The sequence below is a fragment of the Lolium perenne genome, chromosome 7 (genome assembly GCF_019359855.2).
Source record: "Lolium perenne isolate Kyuss_39 chromosome 7, Kyuss_2.0, whole genome shotgun sequence".
Classification (NCBI taxonomy): Eukaryota; Viridiplantae; Streptophyta; class Magnoliopsida; order Poales; family Poaceae; genus Lolium; species Lolium perenne.
The window spans coordinates 61,989,687-62,011,159 of record NC_067250.2 but is presented as its reverse complement, the minus strand read 5'-3'; the positions used below and the strand labels follow the sequence as shown (position 1 = coordinate 62,011,159).

At 44.1% G+C, this 21,473-nt stretch overlaps 2 protein-coding genes across 2 annotated transcripts; both read right to left on the bottom strand.

The window, feature by feature from the left end:
• Positions 1–5,485: 5,485 nt before the first annotated feature.
• LOC127313148 (protein trichome birefringence-like 24) lies at positions 5,486–6,770 on the bottom strand. Its single transcript, XM_051343695.2, has 2 exons — positions 6,498–6,770; positions 5,486–6,368 (listed from the first exon to the last, which is right to left on the bottom strand). The coding sequence occupies exons 1-2, from the start codon at positions 6,678–6,680 to the stop codon at positions 5,547–5,549; spliced, it is 1,005 nt and encodes a 334-aa protein (XP_051199655.1). The 5' UTR covers positions 6,681–6,770; the 3' UTR covers positions 5,486–5,546.
• A 5,898-nt stretch (positions 6,771–12,668) lies between these two features.
• On the bottom strand, positions 12,669–14,256 carry LOC139833596 (uncharacterized). Its single transcript, XM_071823913.1, has 4 exons — positions 14,169–14,256; positions 13,346–14,086; positions 13,174–13,212; positions 12,669–13,087 (listed from the first exon to the last, which is right to left on the bottom strand). The coding sequence occupies exons 1-4, from the start codon at positions 14,254–14,256 to the stop codon at positions 12,669–12,671; spliced, it is 1,287 nt and encodes a 428-aa protein (XP_071680014.1).
• Between the last annotated feature and the right edge of the window lie 7,217 nt (positions 14,257–21,473).

Here is a 21,473-nt window from a genome sequence, read left to right as displayed (position 1 = left end):
CACACATGCGAAGGACTTTTGTGTTTTTCTTCGGCACCATCACTGGGTTAGCTACCCACGTGGCTTCTGTAGATATCTCTTTGATAAAACCAGCATCTTTGAGTCGATCTATTTCTGATAGCATAGCTTTGCGGTTTGGTTCCGAAAAATGCCGCAAATGTTGTTTGATTGGTCTCGCAAGAGGATCCAAGTTGAGGTGGTGCTCGGCAAGTTCCCTGGGTACTCCTGGCATGTCAGCTGGACACCATGCGAAGATTTTCTAGTGCTCACGGAGGAACTCGACGAGCGCGCTTTCCTATGCGAGATCCATATTTGTTGCGATGGATGTCGTTTTCTTTGGGTCTGTCGGGTGGATCTGCACCTCTTTTGAATCCTTGGCGGTATTGAAGGTTGGTTCTCTAAGTGGTCTCCCTGTATCTGGTAACACATCATAATCAGTGAGCCTTGGCGCCATATATTCTGCCTGCATCCCGAAAGTTTCCGACAGTCGATGAAAATCTTTGTCGCACTTATCAGCTAGCGCGAAACTTCCCTTGACTGTGATTGGTCCCTTGGGTCCAGGCAACCTCCGCAATAAGTACGTGTAATGAGGTACCGCCATAAACCTGGCATATGCTGGTCGTCCCAACAGGGCGTGATATTGCGACGGGAAATCCACCACTTCAAACTCCAGTTTCTCTATCCTGTAGTTTTCTCGGGTCCCAAACTGAACGTCGAGATTGATCTTGCCCAACGGATAACTTGGCTTCTCTGGCGTGATCCCGTGGAAACGTGTATCAGTTGGTGTTAGATTTGCCAGAGATATGTTCATTTTCCTCAATGTATCTGCATACATAAGGTTTAGGCTGCTGCCACCATCTATAAAAAGTCTCGACACATCAAAACCAGCAATTACTGCGGGTAAAATAAGTGCAGATTGCCCTGGTCGAGGAACTTGCTGTGGGTGATCTGCAATTGTGAAGCCAATATCTTGTCCCGACCAATTTAGATACTCGACTGTTGGTGGAGGCATCTTCTCTGCCATGAACACTTGCCGCGAGATTACTTTTTGCGCCCTGTTAGATGGCCTGGCTTTCTGAATCATCGAGAACGCACCATTGGAGTTAGGATCGACATATGGAGGTGGGTGAGGTGCTGCCGCTATTCTGAGCTGGTGCAGATTTTCATCCATAATTGCGGGAGGAGGTGGGAGGTGGATCTCACTCCTTGGCCCTTGGGGGTTTCTGTTCATTGCCTGGGCATTGGCGATCCCTGCGGCCCGCAACATTGCCTGGAAATTGCGACAGTCTTTCTGGAGATGACCTGACTGCCTCTTTCCATTATTGTCGAGATAGAAGTGCATCTGACATGGCCCGTTCATCATTTCCTCGGGAGATATATACGGTCTTTGAAACCTTGGTCCCCTATTTTGCCTGTTACCTCGGAAATCGCCTCTGTTGTCGCCTTGTTGCTCGTTACTTCTCTGGTAATCATCTCGATTGTTCCCTCCAGAGTTTCCTCGAAAACCAGCCGATATGTGGCCGGGAGCATCATTATTGTAGAACTGGCGAGAAAATCGCCTTCTATTTTGAAAATTTCGACTACGGTCCTCCTCTGGCGACCTATGTCGTTTGTTGTGTATCGCATCTTCTCCGTCTGCCCATCTGTTTGCTATCTCCATCAGTGCTGATATTGTCTTAGGATTGGTTATCCCTAAGTCCTCGACGAAATCTCCCCGTCGGATTCCTGCCACGAACGCGTCTATTGCTCTCTCATCAGATATATCCTCTGCCAAGTTTTTAATAATGTTCCATCTCTGTATATATTTTCTCATTGATTCATCATGTTTCTGTCTACATGCCCTCAACTCTTCCAACGACGCAGGTTTCTTGCAGGTAGATCGAAAGTTCCTCACGAAGATATCCTCGAAACTATCCCAGCTATCGATGGAACCTGGGGGAAGTTTCTTTATCCAGGATCGCGCTGCGCCACTTAAGTGTACTTGGATACTTTGCATGGCTGTTGCTCTGGTCCCGCCTATCAACTTCACCATCTCGAGGTAATCGACGAGCCAATCCTCGGGATCCTGTAGGCCGTCAAATTTTTTGAAGTTTTCGGGTAGCTTAAACCCTTTTGGGACTCGAGTTTTTCGAACTCGTCTCGTAAAGCATGGTAATCCGCACATATCTTCATCGGCAACTTCTGGTGACTGCCTATGTTCTCTTCTTTCTTGTCGCGCCCTATCCACTCTTGCTTGTGCCGCCGTATCTCTTGTTCCACTTGTCCTTGGTGGATCTTGCACTGCTGTCATGGGTCGCGGACTATTTTGCCTTGGAGTTCCTTCGGGAGGTGTAGCTGCGAACGCTGTTCCCATTACTCCAACTCCAGCCATTGCCATATTAAACAATGGTTCTCTCGGGTCCCCAGGAGGTGGTCTGGACGCGAGGATATAAGCTTGCGTTGCCATGTACCCACCTTCTCGGGTTTTCGGGATAATATTTCCCCTCGTATCAATCGTCATGAAGGACATGTCGAGATTTTGAATTATATTTCCTCTCTCTGCTTCAGGTATATTTTGCAGCCGAGATCTTGCTCTCCTCCGAGCTTCTCTGTGACTATCTCCCGAAGTTCCTGATTGTCGACTGAGCTCTGCTCGTCGCCTGCTTGATGCGGAGGCTGCCTCCTTTCTTCTATTCAGGGATGCTGTTTGTTTTTCCAGCTCCCTACTCACACGAGCAAGTCTATATTGATAAGCTTGCAATTCTTGTACGGTAGCAGTTGTGGTCATCAGTTCTGAACCGTCCATGGCTCTTGCGGCTCTGTCCCATGCTGATTGCGGGAGTTGAACTCTTTCACGAGGTGAAACTCCGACGTATTTAGTGCCTAGACCTTTTCTGAGATCAGCGGGATCGATGTAAGGGTTTCCCAAATCGTCGAAAGCCTCTAACGTCTCTGGTTCTGCTTGATTTGTCTCCTCAATCGCATAGACTTGATGATGTTTTGAGTGTTGATTTTTATCAGGATTGGTGACACCATCATAGAGATTGGTGAAGACCTTTCCGATGGCAACAGATTTTTCGATGAAATTGAAGCTGTCGATGCTGTTGGAGTCGCTGCTTATAACGGAGTCCGCAGACGACTCGAAGGATGTGTCGCTGAAGATCTTGGCGAGCTTTCCGCTTGCCTTGGTGTCGACGAAACGTGGCGATGAAAGCTCTTCATCACTCGATGGAAAGTCAGAATCGATCGCTGAAAATTCCGACAAGATCGGAACTTCAAAACGATAGGATCCTTCCTTGTTGACGCCAAATCGGAATTCTCCGAACGTCATGACGATGGGCTCCTCCAGATACACACATGCATCCAAACGGGAGGGCGGGTGAGGAATAAAATCGACTAGATCAGTTTTTTCCTGTTTACCTCGATCCATCGCATTGCTTGCTACCGACGAAGTCGACGATTCTAGACGTGCCATCGAGATCAGCTCCTTGCAACCTCTAATTCCCACAGACGGCGCCAATTGACAAGGGATTAACTTGTCAATGCCTACAGATTGTAGACTAGGGTTTTGCTAGAAGTAGAGGGCAAGTAGATCTCGAAGGTTTCAGCCGAAAAGTACTCGCTGATTGTAAAAACTGGGGTTATGTTGACAATAAATTCGATCCTTTCTTTGTCCCTCGACTCCCCCTTATATAGGAGGTGGAGCCGAGGGTTTCGTAATACACAAGTTTACAGAGTCCGGGAGGGTTTCTAACCCGTCCCGCAAGATTACAAGCATCCTTTCCTAATACAACTCTAGCTTTCCTTAACAGTATCTTGGGCTTCCGAATCTCCTTATTCTTCGGGTCATGGGCTTCCAGTAAACCCCGGGTACTATCTTCGGCAGGCCCATTGGGGATGCCTATGTCACTCCCCTTCTCAACTACTAAAGTTAACGAGATAAGTTAGCCCACAAAGAGGTTTCAAGAAATCTTGGCTGTCCACATGAGGCCAAAGTTTGAAGAGGGGTACACTAAAGGGAAAGCCACCCGAAAGATCTCGGAGCCGGCTATTACGCTCGTTTTGGCTCAAAAAATATCTAACAAAGCACGGCTGTAGACGTAACTGCCGTGTAAAGATTTCTGGAGTTAATGTATACCATGTACTCCATAGAAGTAAGAATACAAAATCTGAGAATCCAACCCCACGGTTTCGCTCCCCAGGCTGGCGCCAGGGGCTCCACACCCTAGGGCCGCCAGCCCTCCTCCCCCCCCCCCCCACGTCCTCTCTCCCTCCGCCGCTGCTGTCGGCGCTGGCCACGGTGGCGGTGGGATAGGCACCAAACGTGCCCGGGGGGGTGATGGAGGCGGCGACCGGAGGTGGCGGCTGGGGCGGCGGCCACCGGTTTCAGCGCACTCTACGTCTAGGGCGGTGACCCTGGACGAGCGGCGGTGGCTCCTCCTCTACGGCCTCCGATAATGGAAGGTGGCGGTGGCTGTTGGATCTTGTGCCCGCCGAGATCCATCGTCGGCTTCAGCCGGGGACGGGAGGAAGGGGGCGGTGATTTGTGGGGTGAGGATGATGTGGTTGCGGTGGCCGCCGTCCACCGTATCCTCCTTCTTCGTCGTTGGCCAGCGGATGGCGGCATGGGGGCCTGTTCATCTGCTTCAGGTTTGATGGTGGTGGTCCTAGGGTTCTTATTCTGCGTAGATGAAGACCTATCGGATGACGATCCTTTTTCATCTAGCCGGAGTGTTGAGTTCCAGAAGGCTCCATCGACGAATGGAACATCACATCTGTTGCCCGGAGTTTGCTGGATCGGGTGGTATTTGTCGCGCGCACCCATGCTTTTATTCCGACCGTTTGGTTCTGGAGGGAGCGGCGGGAAGCACTTTTCTGTGTTGACACCACGTGGCATTGGATCCATGGTGAAACTTAGAAGAAGAGAATATCATGAAGGCCGGATGGGAGGACTAGCTAAGGGAGGTTCAAGTCTCCGTGTTGTCGAGGGACTTGCTTGGTCTTCCGCGGTTCACAATAGTGGTATGAAAGTGGGGGCGACAACATGTGAAGTTTAGAGTCTTACCTTTCAGGGTGAAAATATAAGGTCTGGCCTTAACTGGTTGTGCCTGACAATGTCCTTGTCAGAGACATTATTTTGATAGCGGGGACTATCTCGAGGGTGAAAACCTAAGATCGTTGGTCGGGCGACGACGGTGTTGAAGCACCGTTCCTTTTTTGGAGGCGTCGCTCTTGGAGAGTCTGCATTTCAGATGTTGTATTGGTGGTGGATGTATAGCTGTTGTTAGCCTAGGATACTGTAGCGGAACTTTTGTTTCTTAGTTTTTTTTTTGGTTATGTGCATCCATACTGTCATTAGGGTGTTGCGTTATTGCAGAGGCTGGATGTAATTGTTAACTTTTGATATTAATATATTTCCTTTATCGAAAAAAGAAATGTACTCCATATTTGGTACAAATGTCTATAAACGACCAGAATTTTGATGTCCAAGTATCCAATGCACTGCCCGAGAGCGCGCGTAAAGCCTACTGGCCGGACATGGCGAACGGTCCACAGTTATTTGAAAACTAGATGGCCTGATCATATGCATGCTCCCCCACGAGGAGAGCTCCGTCCTCTAGCAGCATCTGCATCAAGATATCGTTCCATGCCTCGACCGGTCCTCCGGGCAAGCACCAGTGCAGGCAGTCATTCTGGACTCCACCCGTGCTCCCCGTCTGGAAAGGTTGGTATGTTTTGTAAGGCCCTGCGTGGGCGTCAGGCCTCTGCAGCGAGAGCTCAAACATGTCGAGCAGCTTGAGACGGCCAGGGTTGCCCGGCCCGTCGTCTGCAGCCGCTTTGGCGAACTCCGCTCTTTCGATCCTCCACATAACTCTGTCGAACTGCCTATCGCCGGTTTGCCGTGGCTTGAATGGCACCTTCCTGTCGCAGGTGCCGCCACTGAACCACTCACCCTTCTCAAAGTGAGACGGCGACCACGTCCGGTATAAGACCACCGGTTTGTGGGACGACGTTGTGATGAACTCTAAGACCTTGGCGAGAGACCGGCGGAACGAATGCTCCACGGCTATTTCCTTTTGGCTCTTATCCTGGCAATTGTGGCACCCAATCGCAGCTCCATTCTCCAGGTAGACTGCGGGTTTCAAGAACCATTGCCCCGCCGATATGATGACGTAGTCAAAGCCGTTCCATTGGCTTATCCAATTTGCGTCGAGAACGTCAAGGTGCAGCCGGTTCTCGGATGACGATATCCCATTCTCATCCTCGGAAATTTCAGCCTTGGCCAGAAACGGCGCCCAGACGAGAGAGAGTGTGAAATTGTGCAACGGGAAGTGCCACCTCCTGGATCTCCAAGTTTCATCGTGATAGACGACAGTAGGATCTTCAACCTGAATAAGGCAGCCCAAACAACTTGCTTGTTAAAAGATTTATTTAGTTAGTTAGTTATGCTTCTGATAGTACCAAAGATGCAGAATCGGAAGCAACACAACACGATTAAAAATGCCATGGGATACTACCTTAGAAAGAAGGCAGAGCAAGGACTGGACGTGATTGCGGAGAATCGAATCGCCAACAAGTGCCCAGTGCTTGCCCCTCAGGCCCTCCAGAAACGTCTTGCCCTCAAACGGTGGTAGCACGTCGCAGCCATAAGGCTTCCATTTCCAGTAGAGATAACCATCATCAGGCTTCCCATTGGTCATGCAGTTCTGTGGAGCCTCAATGAAGCGGCAGCTTGCATTAGTGTAAGCTGGGCCAGACGAGTCAGGGACCCATTCCCCATCGAAGAGACCACACCTTGCTGCACAATAATCTTAGTAGTTATCACCGTTCACAAGGCAACACCGACAGTTGATGCTGAATTAATGTAGGGAATCGCTAACAACTTATTTTTTAACGGCACGCATTTGAACCAAAGTAATAGTAGTAGTCCGTAAAATAAGTTCATCTACTACGGTCAAACACATCACGTAGTACAGTACTACATGATAATGAAAGTTAGCTCAAGTAACGAGATGAGATCCCCACGGCTCCCGGAACACTAATGGCCCTAAACACACTCGATGTGCTTGGATCGTTCCTGGAAGACGGGATTTTAGGCGGGTGCGATAGCTGACTTGTTGTCGATCTTGAGCATCACCTGCTTAGCTTCGATGTTGCTGAACTCGGTCAGAAACCGAGGCAGCCAGTTACCCTGGCAAACCGTCGTGGTAGCAGCAATGTGCTCCGAAATGCAGTTCGAGAAAGCTAGGATCTTCTACTTCTAGGACTGCCAGAACACTGGGCTGCTCCTCAGAAAGAAAGTTGAGGTGGACTTACTCTTCTGCTTTGGGTTGTCCGGAAATTAACCACGCTCTTTTCTGCTAGATTGCCAGAGGCTATGAAGCGTGGTGTAGGTCGACGGACGTTTTCAAGTCCAAATTAGCGTGTGCCGCCAGCTTTTCCCGCCCAAATTTTGCCGCCGAAAAACTGGATGGGTCTTCCTGCCCTACATTTCAGGTCCCGCGAGTTCGTGTTTCGCCAGCGTTTTGTTGGTGCGGTGCATACAAGCTCGAGAAGTTAGCATGGCCAGAGCCCTCTCCATCCTCCCTGACCACCATGCCATGTGCGAGGCAGCGCACCTTTCTCTCACTCCCAAATCCCAATGCGGCTAGCGGCGCGGAGGAGTTGGGCGCCTCCTCTCCTTCCCAAGGCGGCTAATGGCACGGAGGAAGACATCGGCTCCCTCCTCTCCTTCCTGGGGCAGGGTGGCTCTGGAGCGCCTGTCGACAATGGCAATGCGGGATTCCCGTGGCTGCAAAGATGGCTGCCTCGCTGACGCACGGTCTCGCCGTCAGACTTGTACATAACAAAGCTAGCTAGATCACTTTCGCCCAATAAAATCTTACTATTTGCTTGCTCTGTTTAACCAATAGTCCATTGTGAATCATGTACATTCGGCTCACCTATGGGAAACCTCGTGGGAAAAACATATATATGGCAAGGTAAATATCACCACCTTATTATTAAGCTTTGATAAATACATGCCAAACCTCAAAAGTGTTGATTATGTACTACTCTAAATACTGTTGTCCAGAGAGCAAAGAAGGAGAGGAAAATAGAAATGGCAATGAAGAAAGAGCTCACCGTTGGGAGTTGCAAGTCGCTCCGGCGCTGAGGCAAAGTGGTGGGCGAGCAGCTTGACCGCAAGGCCAGAGAGGAGCACGGACAGAAGCAGCATCAGCACCACCCGCCCGCGCGCCGCCTTCTTCTTCTTCTGCACCGGCACGGGCACCCCCCATCCCTCCCACCAGCACCGCACAGCACGCGCTCGCAGCTAGCTAGCGCAGTCTGTGGTAAGTAGACAATAGGTATGGTAGGGGCGGAGCTCTTCAGTCAATCGTGGCGTGAGTGTCAGTCAGCCTGCGTTTGTTATTGATTGGCGTGTTTGCAATTTGCCTTAGGTTTTCGCCAATGAGAGGATCTCTCACATTTATTTACCAACTAGTTGAATGCCCGTGCCTTACTACGGCTTCTTTTTTTCTCACATTGTGTCAATACAATAGTTGTAAAAATCAACGTGTATCAAAAGCACAAAATATTTAGAAAAACTTATAACATTCTAACCAGTCTGAAATATATTTAACAACCATATATTTGACATCGTTTGAATATGCAATAAGTACTCCACTAATTAACTATTTTATATTAAAAAAATGTCCTCCGCGATACTCCTTAGAGTATGTCGTACAATGTATGGAATATTTTCGAGTGCTTTATTTTGATGGTACTTGAGCAAGCGTACCAAAAAATTCTTCCTCGGGTCGATAATATTCTGCACAACAATATTTGTCATTAGCACGTATAGTTTTAGTGAAAAAATAGAAAGTGCAGCGTAAAGTACCCACCGTGCATATTGGATGAACCAACTTTTTACCATTCCATGAGAACATAATATAAAAAATGAAATAACCAGAAGCTTTCCTGTAGATAAATGACTCATTATTATCTTAATTACCGAAAAAATTAAAACATATGGGTTTTATTTTAGAGATACTCACATGCTTGAACTTTGCGGAATATCAGTTGGCGACGTGCGTGGCCAGAAAAATATATCGGCATCCCAACCAGGTTGTGCCAATGGAAATGCGTCGGTTAGGTAGATTGCAATTCTTTGTAAGATCAATTTCATCTTATGCGATCGAACCATTTTACTCTCCGACGATGGCGGCATGGACCAAGGATCAATAACAGACACAGTACATTCATGCTTATCGATGGAGAACAAGTTAAAGTGACCCGCAGATGCATAAGGGAGAAAAACCTTCAAAAGGACAACCATTAGAAACACATGTAATGTGACACCGTTGGATAAGTGAATATATTTACCAAGTTGCGTGATGCGATTTTGTAGTCTATCCCAGGCCAACTATTAAACAATGTTTGCTAGGAACTGTATATTTGGCTTTACTCGGTATTTTTTACCTCGTGTGGAATCCACCATCTCCGTCTGAGAAAAAAAACTGTTTAGAAACATAGTGGCAACAATGAAAATGCTAGATTGTAGTAACTTACACAAAAGCGTAGATCCATGTAGTGCACATCAGTCTCTGCTATCTGTAGGATCTCGTCGTATGCCACTATACGAATTCCTAAGTTGAAGCAGTCATTGTCCATATGTTGGTCCATCCTAAGTATGTCCTGAATTTACTTAAGACTCAAGCCTATTGGATATGGTTTGGAGCTCCGCACCCATTCTTGTCTGTGAGGAAAATGTTAAAAATGATAAAAACCATAGCAATGCATATTACCGTATTTTTTAACATACTGCTTACGTACTCCAATAATTTGGGGTCTTGAATCGACATGATGTGTTGGAAAAGCTCGTCAACTAACTTGCGTGGGTTTGTAGGTATGATGTGGACTTTATCACTCAAATCTAGTTGTTTCGGACCCTCCACAATCATACAATTAGAAGTAGACACATTTTCTTCATTGGTAGGTTTATAGTATATGGGCTTTCCTTTTAACTTATTCAATTCGAACTCCACCAGTACAACGATTAATTTTCGGCGAAATTCTTTCATATCCTTCTGCAAAATATAATATTTAAAAACATTTCATTAAGACAACTATTGAAAATGTAAGCGGCTACTAATCTTATCCTCAAAAATAATAACACACCTGAGTGAACTGATCAGACAACACATCACCTGTCCAGTATTCCATATAATTAAGCATGAATAACCCGCACGATGCGCTACAAGATTATTATGCACCATTTTAGTAATTCATATAGAAAAATCACGTAAATAACATTTGGATATGCATAAAATTAATTGTACAAATGCGCTATTGGTACACGTATAAACCATCCATCTAAAAAAAAGAGGTCAACATACCCATCAGTTTGCATACGTTGTTGAAACTGTTCTACTACTGGCCATGTTGTGACATCGAGATTCATCCACCTGTCACCTTTGTCAAAATCTTTCATTTGGGATGCGATTTTCAAATGCTTCTCAAGTCCCTGCAACTTTTATATGAGACAAAAGGTATTAGATAGTGAGGCAAACACAATGTAAAGAGGGAATCAAAATCAATAGTTATTTACCATAACACTGATGTCAGTCCGCCCCATTGAATCACCAAGTGAGTCCAATATTTGAATCACACGTTTTTTTACATTTACGACCAGTAAATACTAGTGCGTCTTACTTATATTTATAGGAAATAAGACCTGAAGTAAATATTGTATAAGACTAAGAAACACACATATTCAAAACACATGAATGAGATCCATAGGCAGTGAGTTAATTTTTACCATGTCATGCTTTAGATAAAGATGCACCCGTTTCATGGCGCGGTGATGTTCTGATTTTTTCAGTACGGCAGCTGTGAATGTGGTATCAAGATATACCTTTCCACCTGGTCTCTCCCGCAAATGATCGCATGCGCTTATACAATAAATATATGCATTTATAACCTATAATCGAACCCATAAAAGATATTTAAGTTCAAGATAATTTTAGATAATGTGTAAGTAGTGGTCTCTGTGTTGTTGACTTACGTCGCCTGGCAAGAATGCATCATCACGTGTAAGACATCTCAAGTCATCATTAGATAATAAAGAATCAGTCAGGCCGTCGACAAAGAAGACATCTCCATCACCACTATCAACGGCTGACAATATCTTGTCATAGGCACGCCTTTGTTCTGGATTTAGTGAGGACGCTAGAGCGCTATCATTTGGATCAACCTCGATATTCCTCTCTTCAATGATCTCTCTGGCCTCGCCTCCTGTGGTGTCATATGTCTCGTATATATCGGGGAGATCAAACATCTTTATGTCTTTGCCCATACATTGTAACATGCCACTAATGTCAAGCAACACATTCTGCTGCTCTACCACGTTTGGGCATGTGTGATGTCTCCGGAAGTCATCTGACATTGCTTCTAGGTGCCTATTCCACAAACCTCGCACGTCACCAGGCTCACAGAATACCAAGATTGTTGCGAAGAGACTCCTGAGAGAAGCTGGCATCGAAACTGTTCTGACTCGGTGAGACACTCATCGAGCGTGTTGTCTGCCTCGATGAGACCCCTCCTCTCAGCGGCCTCGCGAAAGCTGCCACACAACACACCATCGAAGGTTTTAAGATCATCAAAGGATGTTGATCCTGGTACATGGTTTAGCAGAACCCTCAGAAAGTATCGATCCCCCTCAGCTGGATGGGCTGACATGATTCGACCTACTTGATGACGTTCTTGCCTTGGCTTCCAATACTTAGTCGTTTGCCATGTGAAGCTTCCGGGAAAATCCCTGTACAAAATATGTCGAGCCCACGGATGGTTATTGTTAGCCACGAAATACTCTGTGAGCATTGAACTCTCTACATTATCCCGAGCGATAACGTCTTTCAGATCATCTCCCGCTGTGAAAGTGACTCTGTGCATATCTGGAAGATGAAGCGGCAGCTGTAGGACCGATGGCGAGTTATCACAGAGCTTGAAGCCAAATATCCTCCACATAGCCTCCGGTGGAGTAACCCACCTTGTGTCAATGTATCTCTTGATTTCATCTATGTTACCGTCATTGTTAGGTTGGTCGATGTTGAACGAAGCCCGATCGTGCCCCTTGTATATATGTACTTATAAAGGTACTTCACCGCTTTGATGCTTGAGCAAACCTCAACATTGATGTGGCAGTTAAACATGCGCAGAAGGTATGGGTTATAGGGCACAACCCATATGTTGTCCAGAATCTGACCACGGACCTTTGCGTGACGACCGTCCTTTCGTCTGCGGTAAACAGGGTAGGAGTCCTTCCCTTGTACGGTGTTCTCGTTGAAAGCTCGCGGGTATCTGCATTTGCACACCCCATCTTGCATGCACACGTTGTTGGGCTTGAGAACACCGCATGGGCCGTGCATCATATGCTTTACGACCATGGCATAGAGTTCCGGGTATTTTTTCTTGTCAGGGAGCTCGGCAGATATGACACGGTCGTACTGATCTGGCACAACGAGCTTATACGTTGAATCCATGATCAACAGGAAATGGGCATGGGGGAGGCCTCTCTTCTGGAACTCGACGACATATACATGTGCTGTGACAACACCGAGGATGTGATTTTTGAGGAGCATCTCCTTCATGGCCTCTAGCTTGGCTCTAAAAACACGGCCAACAAGATCTGGTCGATCTTGTGGGGTCTAGCCAGGCAACAAGTCATCAACTATCTCCGGCCAATTTGGGTTGCAAGTCATTGTTAGGAAAATGTCAGGCTTGCCGTACGTTTGCACCAGTGCCATGGCATCCATATGTCTCTTCTTCATGTCTTGATAACCTCCCTTGAACGAAGATGGGAGCACTGTCCTTATGCCAACAGCGGCAGCTCGAGATTCTCCTGCAGCGACGCTATCAACAATGCCTTTAAACAAATCAGCACGTATCTCCTTCTGGTGCTCCCTGACCCAGTTCAACCTGCAACCCTCAATCTTGATGTACATGTCTACAACAAACTGCTGGAACAATCGTCCTCCATGCAGTATGGGGTTGAATATGGCAGGACGCGTCTGCAGCCTATAGCAGTAATAGTCCCTGACAGAGACGCACATCCTGCTTCTTCCCTCTGTCGAAAGGAAAAAGAGAAAAAATATTAGGCATCAGATGGGAATGAATTGCAGAAAATATATGAATATATACGGCAGATCGAACCTGCATCGTTATCCCGTTCTTCTCTTGACTTTTGTGCAGCTGCGTATGATACATTATGTTTAGGTATGTTAGGATGTCAGCCGAGCTCAACATTTGGGAAGAACGGGGGGGTATGAGAGCGGGTCGTAACAGCCCTGTGTCGCTTGTATACCATATCTCTCATTGTTATTACCATGGAGGATAATGCTGCGCTCGAACCTTCTTGCTAGGTTGTTGCCCTCGACCCAAATAGCAGCCACCTCATATGATATAGGTTTGTTATATCTCCTTTGATCTAGCTTCTGGTCTGTGTTTAGCTCAATGCGGTACTCATCAAGGTTTTCCTGCTGGGCTCCTAGTCTCCTAAACTGTTTTGAGTAGGGGTTTTCTTTGAGGATGTCCACCAACATCTTGACGACATTCTGATCTAAATTCTCTGTGGATTTGGCACGATGGTTTAGGTTCGGGTCATCGTCGTAGAAGTATAGTTGCAGATGTTCCGGACGAGAACCTGGCCCGAATGAATGCACATTGTGGTACATCGTTTTCTGTGCTCGGAATGTGTACACCCCGGACTTCATGTTCGTGTAGTTGTTGTCGAGGGTGACGCCAAGGGTTGTGAAGGAGAAGTGTCCGTTGAAGAAGCGGATGCTATCACGGAAATGACGAGAGTCCGCATCGGAGCTAGACCACAGCCTCATGAGTTCCGGTATAGGATCCGGTTCAAGCAACTCAGTTTGCCCATTCCGACAGCAGAAACCGCTAGTCTCGTACTGGAATTTCTTGGCCTTGCAGTGTCCGCAATTCTCGGCGTGCTTCAGGATGTGCGTGTTGTCTGGCATGTTTGAGTAAACAAATTCAAAAGGATCCAGGTTGTTGGTGTCCTCGACGTTCGACTCTGGTTCATCAAAGTCCATGTCACCAGCGGCGGAACCTTCTGTCATTATTGAGTTATGCAGTATATGTTCGCTCGACGCAATGAGGAAAGATAAACATTTATAGGTGTGAAGGTGTACCTTCACCGGCGAATAGATAATACTCAGCATCCATGAGATCGCCTGGAGTGGGATTATCCTCCATGAGCCTGGATAGGAACGTCTCCATGTCACCTTTAAAATTTATTTGAGTCGGATAAGTAAAAGAATTAATATAATATGTCTAGAATTAAGAATCTGACAAAGATGCGTCTAAGTTACACTACTCATGCCTGCATTTCTTAAGAGCTGAATATTGATGCTTAAGAAGCACTACTCATGCCTGCATTTCTTTCATTTAGTCATTCTAGTTTTGATGTAATAAGGATAAATGCTGGCTTGAGTGGCTCATAGTTTATTCCTAATTGCTTGAGGTTGGGGGATGCTTTCTGATAGAACACATTCTATAGAGCTGCTAGATCTCTGTGTGATACGGTATGAGGTGAGTGGAACTCCAGTGGTAGAGCAGAAAGTATTGATGGTTGAGGTTGTGGGTTAATAGTTTCATTCTCGCTGTAAGAGCAAGGATACACTGCGCTTCTTGCGTGTGATCAATGTTTTTTACATGAGGCTGTGATCGGAGATCTGCTTGTGCCTGCCAACCCCTTCGAAATGCACAATGGTTACTGCAAAAGAGAAAAAGATGTTTGTCTTCTAGCTTAACATACATAGCCAAGAGTATGTATATCCTGGGGTTCGATTGGTAAGCAAGAGTGCCGTAGACTTGGTTATAAAGATTGATGCGTGAACTTAACTTCGTACCATTGCTCAGTTATTTTTAATAACTCATGTTCAACCATTTTAGCTAGCATTTGATTTTGTCTGCCCACTTAGTTATTTCTTATTCTGTGCGGCTTGTTTAGGAATACTAATTTTATTTATCTCACAACCAATCATGGCATGTACATATTTTGGACCTGACACTGTGGATAATATCAAGTGCTACATGAGGGCATTGGACGAAAAGGTGCACATTTCTTTTGCCTATTGTGCATAAGCAGCGTGTTATCTATTATTTTATCTGTCTATGCTATTTTTTTCATACTTGCGTATGGTTGTTTCTATACATTAAAAGATTCCATATATTGGTAAAACATTATGTTCTGTGTCTGTAGTATAGTACCATTTGTTTTTTCTTTATTTTTTCTTCAAATCTTAAAGGAGAAGACATGTTTGTTCTTTCACTTGGTATTTGCATTGATCCTATTAGGCAGAATTAGATGCAGTTTTTGTTAATATGCTCCTCTCTAGGGTCCAACAGAGGAAGTTGGAGGCAAGTCTTCTTGGTTGAATTTATTTGAAGTTACCAATACGTGTGTATTTTGACTTCATGATCGATATCTTGATGCTTTATTTGTTCATTTTGATATTTTGGTTGGTAGGTTGCCTGCGGAAAGCCAGTTTTGGATCGTGTTGGGCTTATAATTGAGATATTCAATGCTCATGCTGACACGAAGGAAGCAAAGCTACAGGTATGTTCTATCTAGATACTCACTGCATCTTAACCAGTCATATCTTTTTAGTCAGTGGGATGAGTATAGAATTGAATATTGATGTTTATGTAGAATTAATATAATATGTCTAGAAATAAGAATCTGACAAAGATGCGTCCAAGTTACCGTCGGTCCCAATGGTGTAAGTTTGTGTGCTCGCCGATGCTGCTTCAGGAGGTGATGATTGCCTGGTTGGCACAGGGCTATTTGCAGACGAGGTAGATGCATCGGGGCATGACATTGTTATTGACTGTGCGCATCGGCTGGTCTGCTTAGTTGCAAACCGAGCATTAGAACGTTGCTGATGTGCATGCCTCTCCCCATGTGGTATGTTTTGTCTATTTGCTCTTCGATGTGCACTACTTTCTCGCGTCTCGTTCCCTTCCACCCATTTTTTCGGCTCGTTCTCGAGACCTTCGATGAGATCTGCTCTCCTTACCTAGGGCACCGGTCTGCTGTGTGTCGTTGATCAAGTCATCGTGAATGAGGTTATTGCCAAATGTCCTGCTAAGGTATTCACCTGCAACAGTATGGTGCCGGTAAGTAGTTGACTGGAAAATAGGAAGTGAAGCAAAGATGAATAATTACCGTCTGTTTCCATGGCGTAGTTATGTGTGACTGCTGAAGGTGAGGAATGAGGTGTATCGTCTGCATCCATGGCATTGTCTGCATTCATGGCGGGTGTTGTGTTTGGTACAGCTGGATATGTCGATATGGAGGATACCCCAAGTGGGGACATCATTGTGATGGATTCAGGGCATGGGGTCTTCCGTTTAGCCAAGACTTTTGCATTCCGCTTAGCTAGTAAACTCGTCCTATCCCTCTGTCTTCGAGCTCTTTGGCTAGCATTCCTTTGATCAATACTTAACTCTTGCCTGTCAGCTCTTCTTTTGGCATTCATGACTTCTCTTTCATCAGGTGTGAGCATCTTCCGACGTTCTATGTTAGGTGTCTGCCTTGCCCGATTTGTGTCACTTTCGGTGTGAGTCAGAGATGGTGAAACTCCGTCCTCAAAGCTCGCCGCAATCTCGTGAGAGCATGCCGTACCTAAAAGAATGCCCACGTGGTTATTGATTTAGTTTCATTGCAGTACATCCTAGTAGTAGGTATATTATTAGTATATTCAGGTCCATAGGGGCATTATTATAAATTTTTTTTGGATAGTATGTTTATTACCTTGCTCTGGAAGATGTTTTGGTTCTTCTAAACTGCCAAAATTTAGGGGTGAAATCTTTTTTAGTTGGCGGTATCTGCGTTGCTTCAACAGGTATTCTTGTTTCTTCTCCGCAGACAATCGACCGTACCAACTTTGCTTCGTGACACTGCTATTTGTATCTGCACAACTGTTGGTTTGATCTCTAACTGGGGTAAGTTGTGCCAGAGGATATTCAGATGCATTATCTTGACCCCTCATCTAGTAGAAATGCAGGGAAGAAGACAAAGAAGGTAAGTGTTACAGTATGTTATAAAGAGACTTGACATATCAGTGTTATTCTGACCTACCTGCATCAGAGATGGTGAAACTCTGTCCATAAAGCTCGAAGCATTGTTCTCAGAACAACATGTTTGACCTTTTTGGATGCTCCCTGATGTTTTCAGTTTTGCATGGTCAATAGTCATTCTAAATATAAAATGGTGCATCTAAATCTGGTATGGTCCACTCATAATTACCTTGTGCTAGTTCTGGGTTGTCATAATTATATATCTTTTTCCGGTCTTTGAAAGTATTATTCTCTCCAGATAATTGACTGCTGCCTAGAACTCCCATTTTTTCACTGGTTGACTCAGATGCATGATGTAGAATCCTCATCTGGTAGAAATATTGGGAAGGAGACAAGAAAGGTCAAAACATATAAAAGACTGACAATATTCTAAGAATTTTTTGTCTGTTTAGATGATCAAGAGACCACTTGTATTATCCGAGATGGCGAAACTCCGTCAACCAAGCTCGCCGCACCGTTTTGCATGCCCCCTGATGTGTTAAGTTTAGCATGGTCAATGATAATTGTGAATACAAAACGGTGAATTTAAAAGAGCATGGTCTTATACCTTGCGCAGGCTCTCCATTTTCATCAGTATATCTGTTTGTCATGTCTTTGAAAGGGGTATGCTCTCCTGATAAAATAGCATGCTCAGTGATCAACCTAGATGCGGCAGATGATAAAATAAGATAAAAAATAAGATGCATGGTCCTATACCTTGTGTGGGCTCTTCATTTTCATCAGTATATTTGTCTGTCCTATCTTTGAAAGTGGTATGCTCTCCTGATAAAAGAGCATGCTCAGTGATCAACGTAGATGCATCAGATAATAAAATTAGATCATAATAAATTTACCAATGCTTGTAGCTGCGTTTTTTTTTGTTCACGAGCTATCCGCAGCTTCTTTAGGTGTTCTTGCTTTGCCTCAGGAGACAATCGAGCATACCAACTCAGCTTCTTGCCACTGCCTTGTTTTGCTCCATTATTTTTATTTGCAGATTCTTGGGTTATATCTTGAAATGGAGTACGTTCCCTCTTGGAAGATTGATCAACATTCTTCTGTTTCCTCATGAACGTGGAGCGTCAGCAGAGCACGGCAGCAGCGATCGATGCTTCGGTTGGGCAGATCGCAGCGGCGGAAGATCACGACGGCGGCGATCAATGGTTGGCTCGAAGATCACAGCGGCGGAAGATCTGACGTGTTTGCGCTGGAGCTGTCCTTGATTGAGGCAGTATACCAATTTTTTCGGCAGATCGCAGCGGCGGAAGATCACGACGGCGGCGATCGATGGTTGGCTCGAAGATCACAGCGGCGGAAGATCTGGACGTGTTTGCGCTGGAGCTGTCCTTGATTGAGGCAGTATACCAATTTCCTTGATTGACGCAGTGTATTTCCTTATGTGTAGACGTGATATCTTTAAGTGTATTTCCTTCTGTGTGGTATACCAATTTCGTTGATTGATTTCGTTGATTGATGTCTTTAAGTGTATTTCCTTCTGTGTGGACGTTATATGATGGGGATTTTGAGATAATTGACGGCTGAGATTTGTCGAATGTTTGATGTCAAAATGGACACCATCCCCAACTCTAATATAATAGTAAAGATAAAGCTATAGTACTACGTACGTAAAAATTTACGTAAATTTTTTACGGGCTGAGGTGGAGTTATCTGGATCCATCATGGGTCTAAAATCACGGGAGCTAACGGATCTATACTTCTTATAAAACAAAACCCCACTAAGTGTAATTAATATTTGTCTATATCAACATGCAATCTATCCACATTACTTACTTCCTTAGCCAATCATTTGTCCACCTCATCCCACTAATAGTAGTCCTTATTTATTATCTATCTCTACATGCAAGATGTTTAGATTACCTATTTTTAACCATTAAACTAGCAATGCCATTCTTTTTATTTGCCCGCTCGATTGATAATATGGTACCCTCATGTTATATCATTACATAGTTAAGTTATATACAACGTAAACACCAAATAGTTCTGGTAACCAAATAAACTCTTTGCGAATTAAACTCAGTGTTAATTATGAGCTCTTATATACGATAACCATATATGATATTTTAAAAACGTAATGCCGCAATGTGCATGCATTTTTCATGCAAGACATCCATATCATTTAGTTCTACAGTCGGTTGCCATCAATACCATTTGGTTCTTTACCTTATCTAAATCAATCACGTACACCTCTGAAATATAACGATCTTTAAATTTTTAAATACCTATTCATTTCATGGCTATTAAATTTAGTGTCTCAACTACTATGGCCAACTAAATATTGCGTATTATATTAACCAAGTTTTATGTGTTTTATTAGATTTTTTAAAGAGATATCCGATGCAACGTATGGAGTATCGTTCTAGTTTACAAGAAACCAACAGCAGACACGTTATCCCGTAAGTTAAATCCCGTAGAAAATAACGAGTAGGTGTAGCATATTTCACTAGTTAGTATGCACCTTCAACGCACGTAACACATGTCCTTTGACTGCTAAAGTTTGGACATAATACATTCTATGGAATGCCCACCTCATTTCATTTGGAATATGCCATACTTAAAATTTTAAATTCAGAATATGCATGCCCATTATTATATGCAAATGGATTACAGCGGTGGAGGAAGTAATCTATTATATTCTATCTACTAGTTGAATACTGGTGCATTGCTGTGGTTCATTTTTTTTTTCTTTCATCATTGTACATAGGATCTGGCTAGTGATCAGTTGACTAAGAACTAGAAGTACCCGATAATTTTGCTCGGCTTTCGATGGATTGATCGATGAAAGCGTGTCAGCGTTCCCCTTCGATCACATCGTTACTTAATGTTTCCTGGGCTTTGCATCGGAGTTGGACGTGGAAGTTGGGCTGGGCCTATCGAGTGAATTTGTTTTAAATGCTTTCCTCCCATTGTCAGCCACGAGGATGAAAATTTCTCATTTACTAGTACAGCTGACGAATCACAATGCCTATCTAAATGGTGTGGATTTTTTTCGGCTCTAAATCTATTTTAAAAGGAAAAATATACATAGTTACAACACCACTTGTAAGGTAAAATGATTCAGTTGCAACCTTATTTGCAACTAGAAAAATTTAGTTACAACTCTATTTGCAACTGAAAAAATCTCACTTACAACTGAAAAAAACTAGTTGCAACCATACTTGTTACTGGAAAATCAGTTGCCACCATAATTGCAACTGAAAAAAACTCAGTTGCAACCTCACTTGTTACTGGAAAAAATACTCATTTATAGCCCCATGGCAACTATTTTTATTGAGTTCCAACTCACTTACAACTAGAAAAAATATACCAAGTTACAGCCACACTTGCAAGTAAAATAAATCAGTTGCAACCTCACTTGCAACGGAAAATATTAGTTACAACCATATTTGTAATTAGAAGAATAATTTAGCGTTGCAACCCCACTTGCAAGTAAAATAACTCAGTTATAACCTCACTTGCAACTAAAAAATATCAGTTACAGCCAAGTTTGTAATAAGAAAAATAATTTAGCGTTGCAACCCCACTTGCAAGTAAAATAACTCAGTTACAAACATACCAATTACAGCCAGGTTTGTAAAAAGAAAAGTAATTTAGCATTGCAACCCTACTTGTATAAAATAACTTTGTTGCAACCTCACTAGCAACTGAAAAATATCAGTTGCAAGTAGATTTGTAATTCGAAAAATAATTTAGCGTTGCGACCCCACTTGCAGCTGAATATTATACGTCGGAAACCGATTTATAACTAGAGAAATACTCAATGGCAACCCCAGCTTCAAATGAAAAATCTCAATTATAACCACACTTGCAACTGAAAATATCAGTTGCAACCTAACTTGTAACCAGACAAAAAAAAGTTGCAACCTCGTTTGAAAATGAAAAATCTCAGCTGCAACTCTCATGCTACCATTTGTCACGACAGTTCAACAATTTATTTGTTTAGGGGTTGATCGAACTTAAATCTCGGACTACGTAGAATTAGCAAACATAACAAATACCGACATTTTTGGAAATACCCTTTTTATGCACAACATCTAAAAAGATTCAATAGATTATAAATGATGTATTTATAACTTTATATATATATATATAGGGTTTGTAGCATAGAAAATAAAAAATTCCTACCGCGAGAATGAACAAAGAGCTAAGATCTAATCTACTAGATAGTAGCAACGAGATGGGATCTACATACCCTTGTAGATCGCTAAGCGTTAACGAGGTTGTACTCATGGTTGATGAAGACGTCCTTCTCCCTGTTCCAGTAGGCAGCGGAAGTAGTAGATGCTCCTCGAAATTCCGGCAACACGATGGCGTGATGACGCTGGTGGTGGAGAAATTCCTGCAGGGCTTGCCGT

Coding starts and splice junctions, on each gene's coding strand:
- LOC127313148 (XM_051343695.2), bottom strand. CDS start 6,680: ATGACCAATGGGAAGCCTGATGATGGTTATCTCTACTGGAAATGGAAG. Junction 6,369..6,497: donor TGCTCTGCCTTCTTTCTAAG/GTAGTATCCCAT, acceptor TGCCTTATTCAG/GTTGAAGATCCTACTGTCGT.
- LOC139833596 (XM_071823913.1), bottom strand. CDS start 14,256: ATGGAGACGTTCCTATCCAGGCTCATGGAGGATAATCCCACTCCAGGC. Junction 13,213..13,345: donor GCGCAGCATTATCCTCCATG/GTAATAACAATG, acceptor TATCATACGCAG/CTGCACAAAAGTCAAGAGAA. Junction 13,088..13,173: donor AGAACGGGATAACGATGCAG/GTTCGATCTGCC, acceptor TCCTTTCGACAG/AGGGAAGAAGCAGGATGTGC.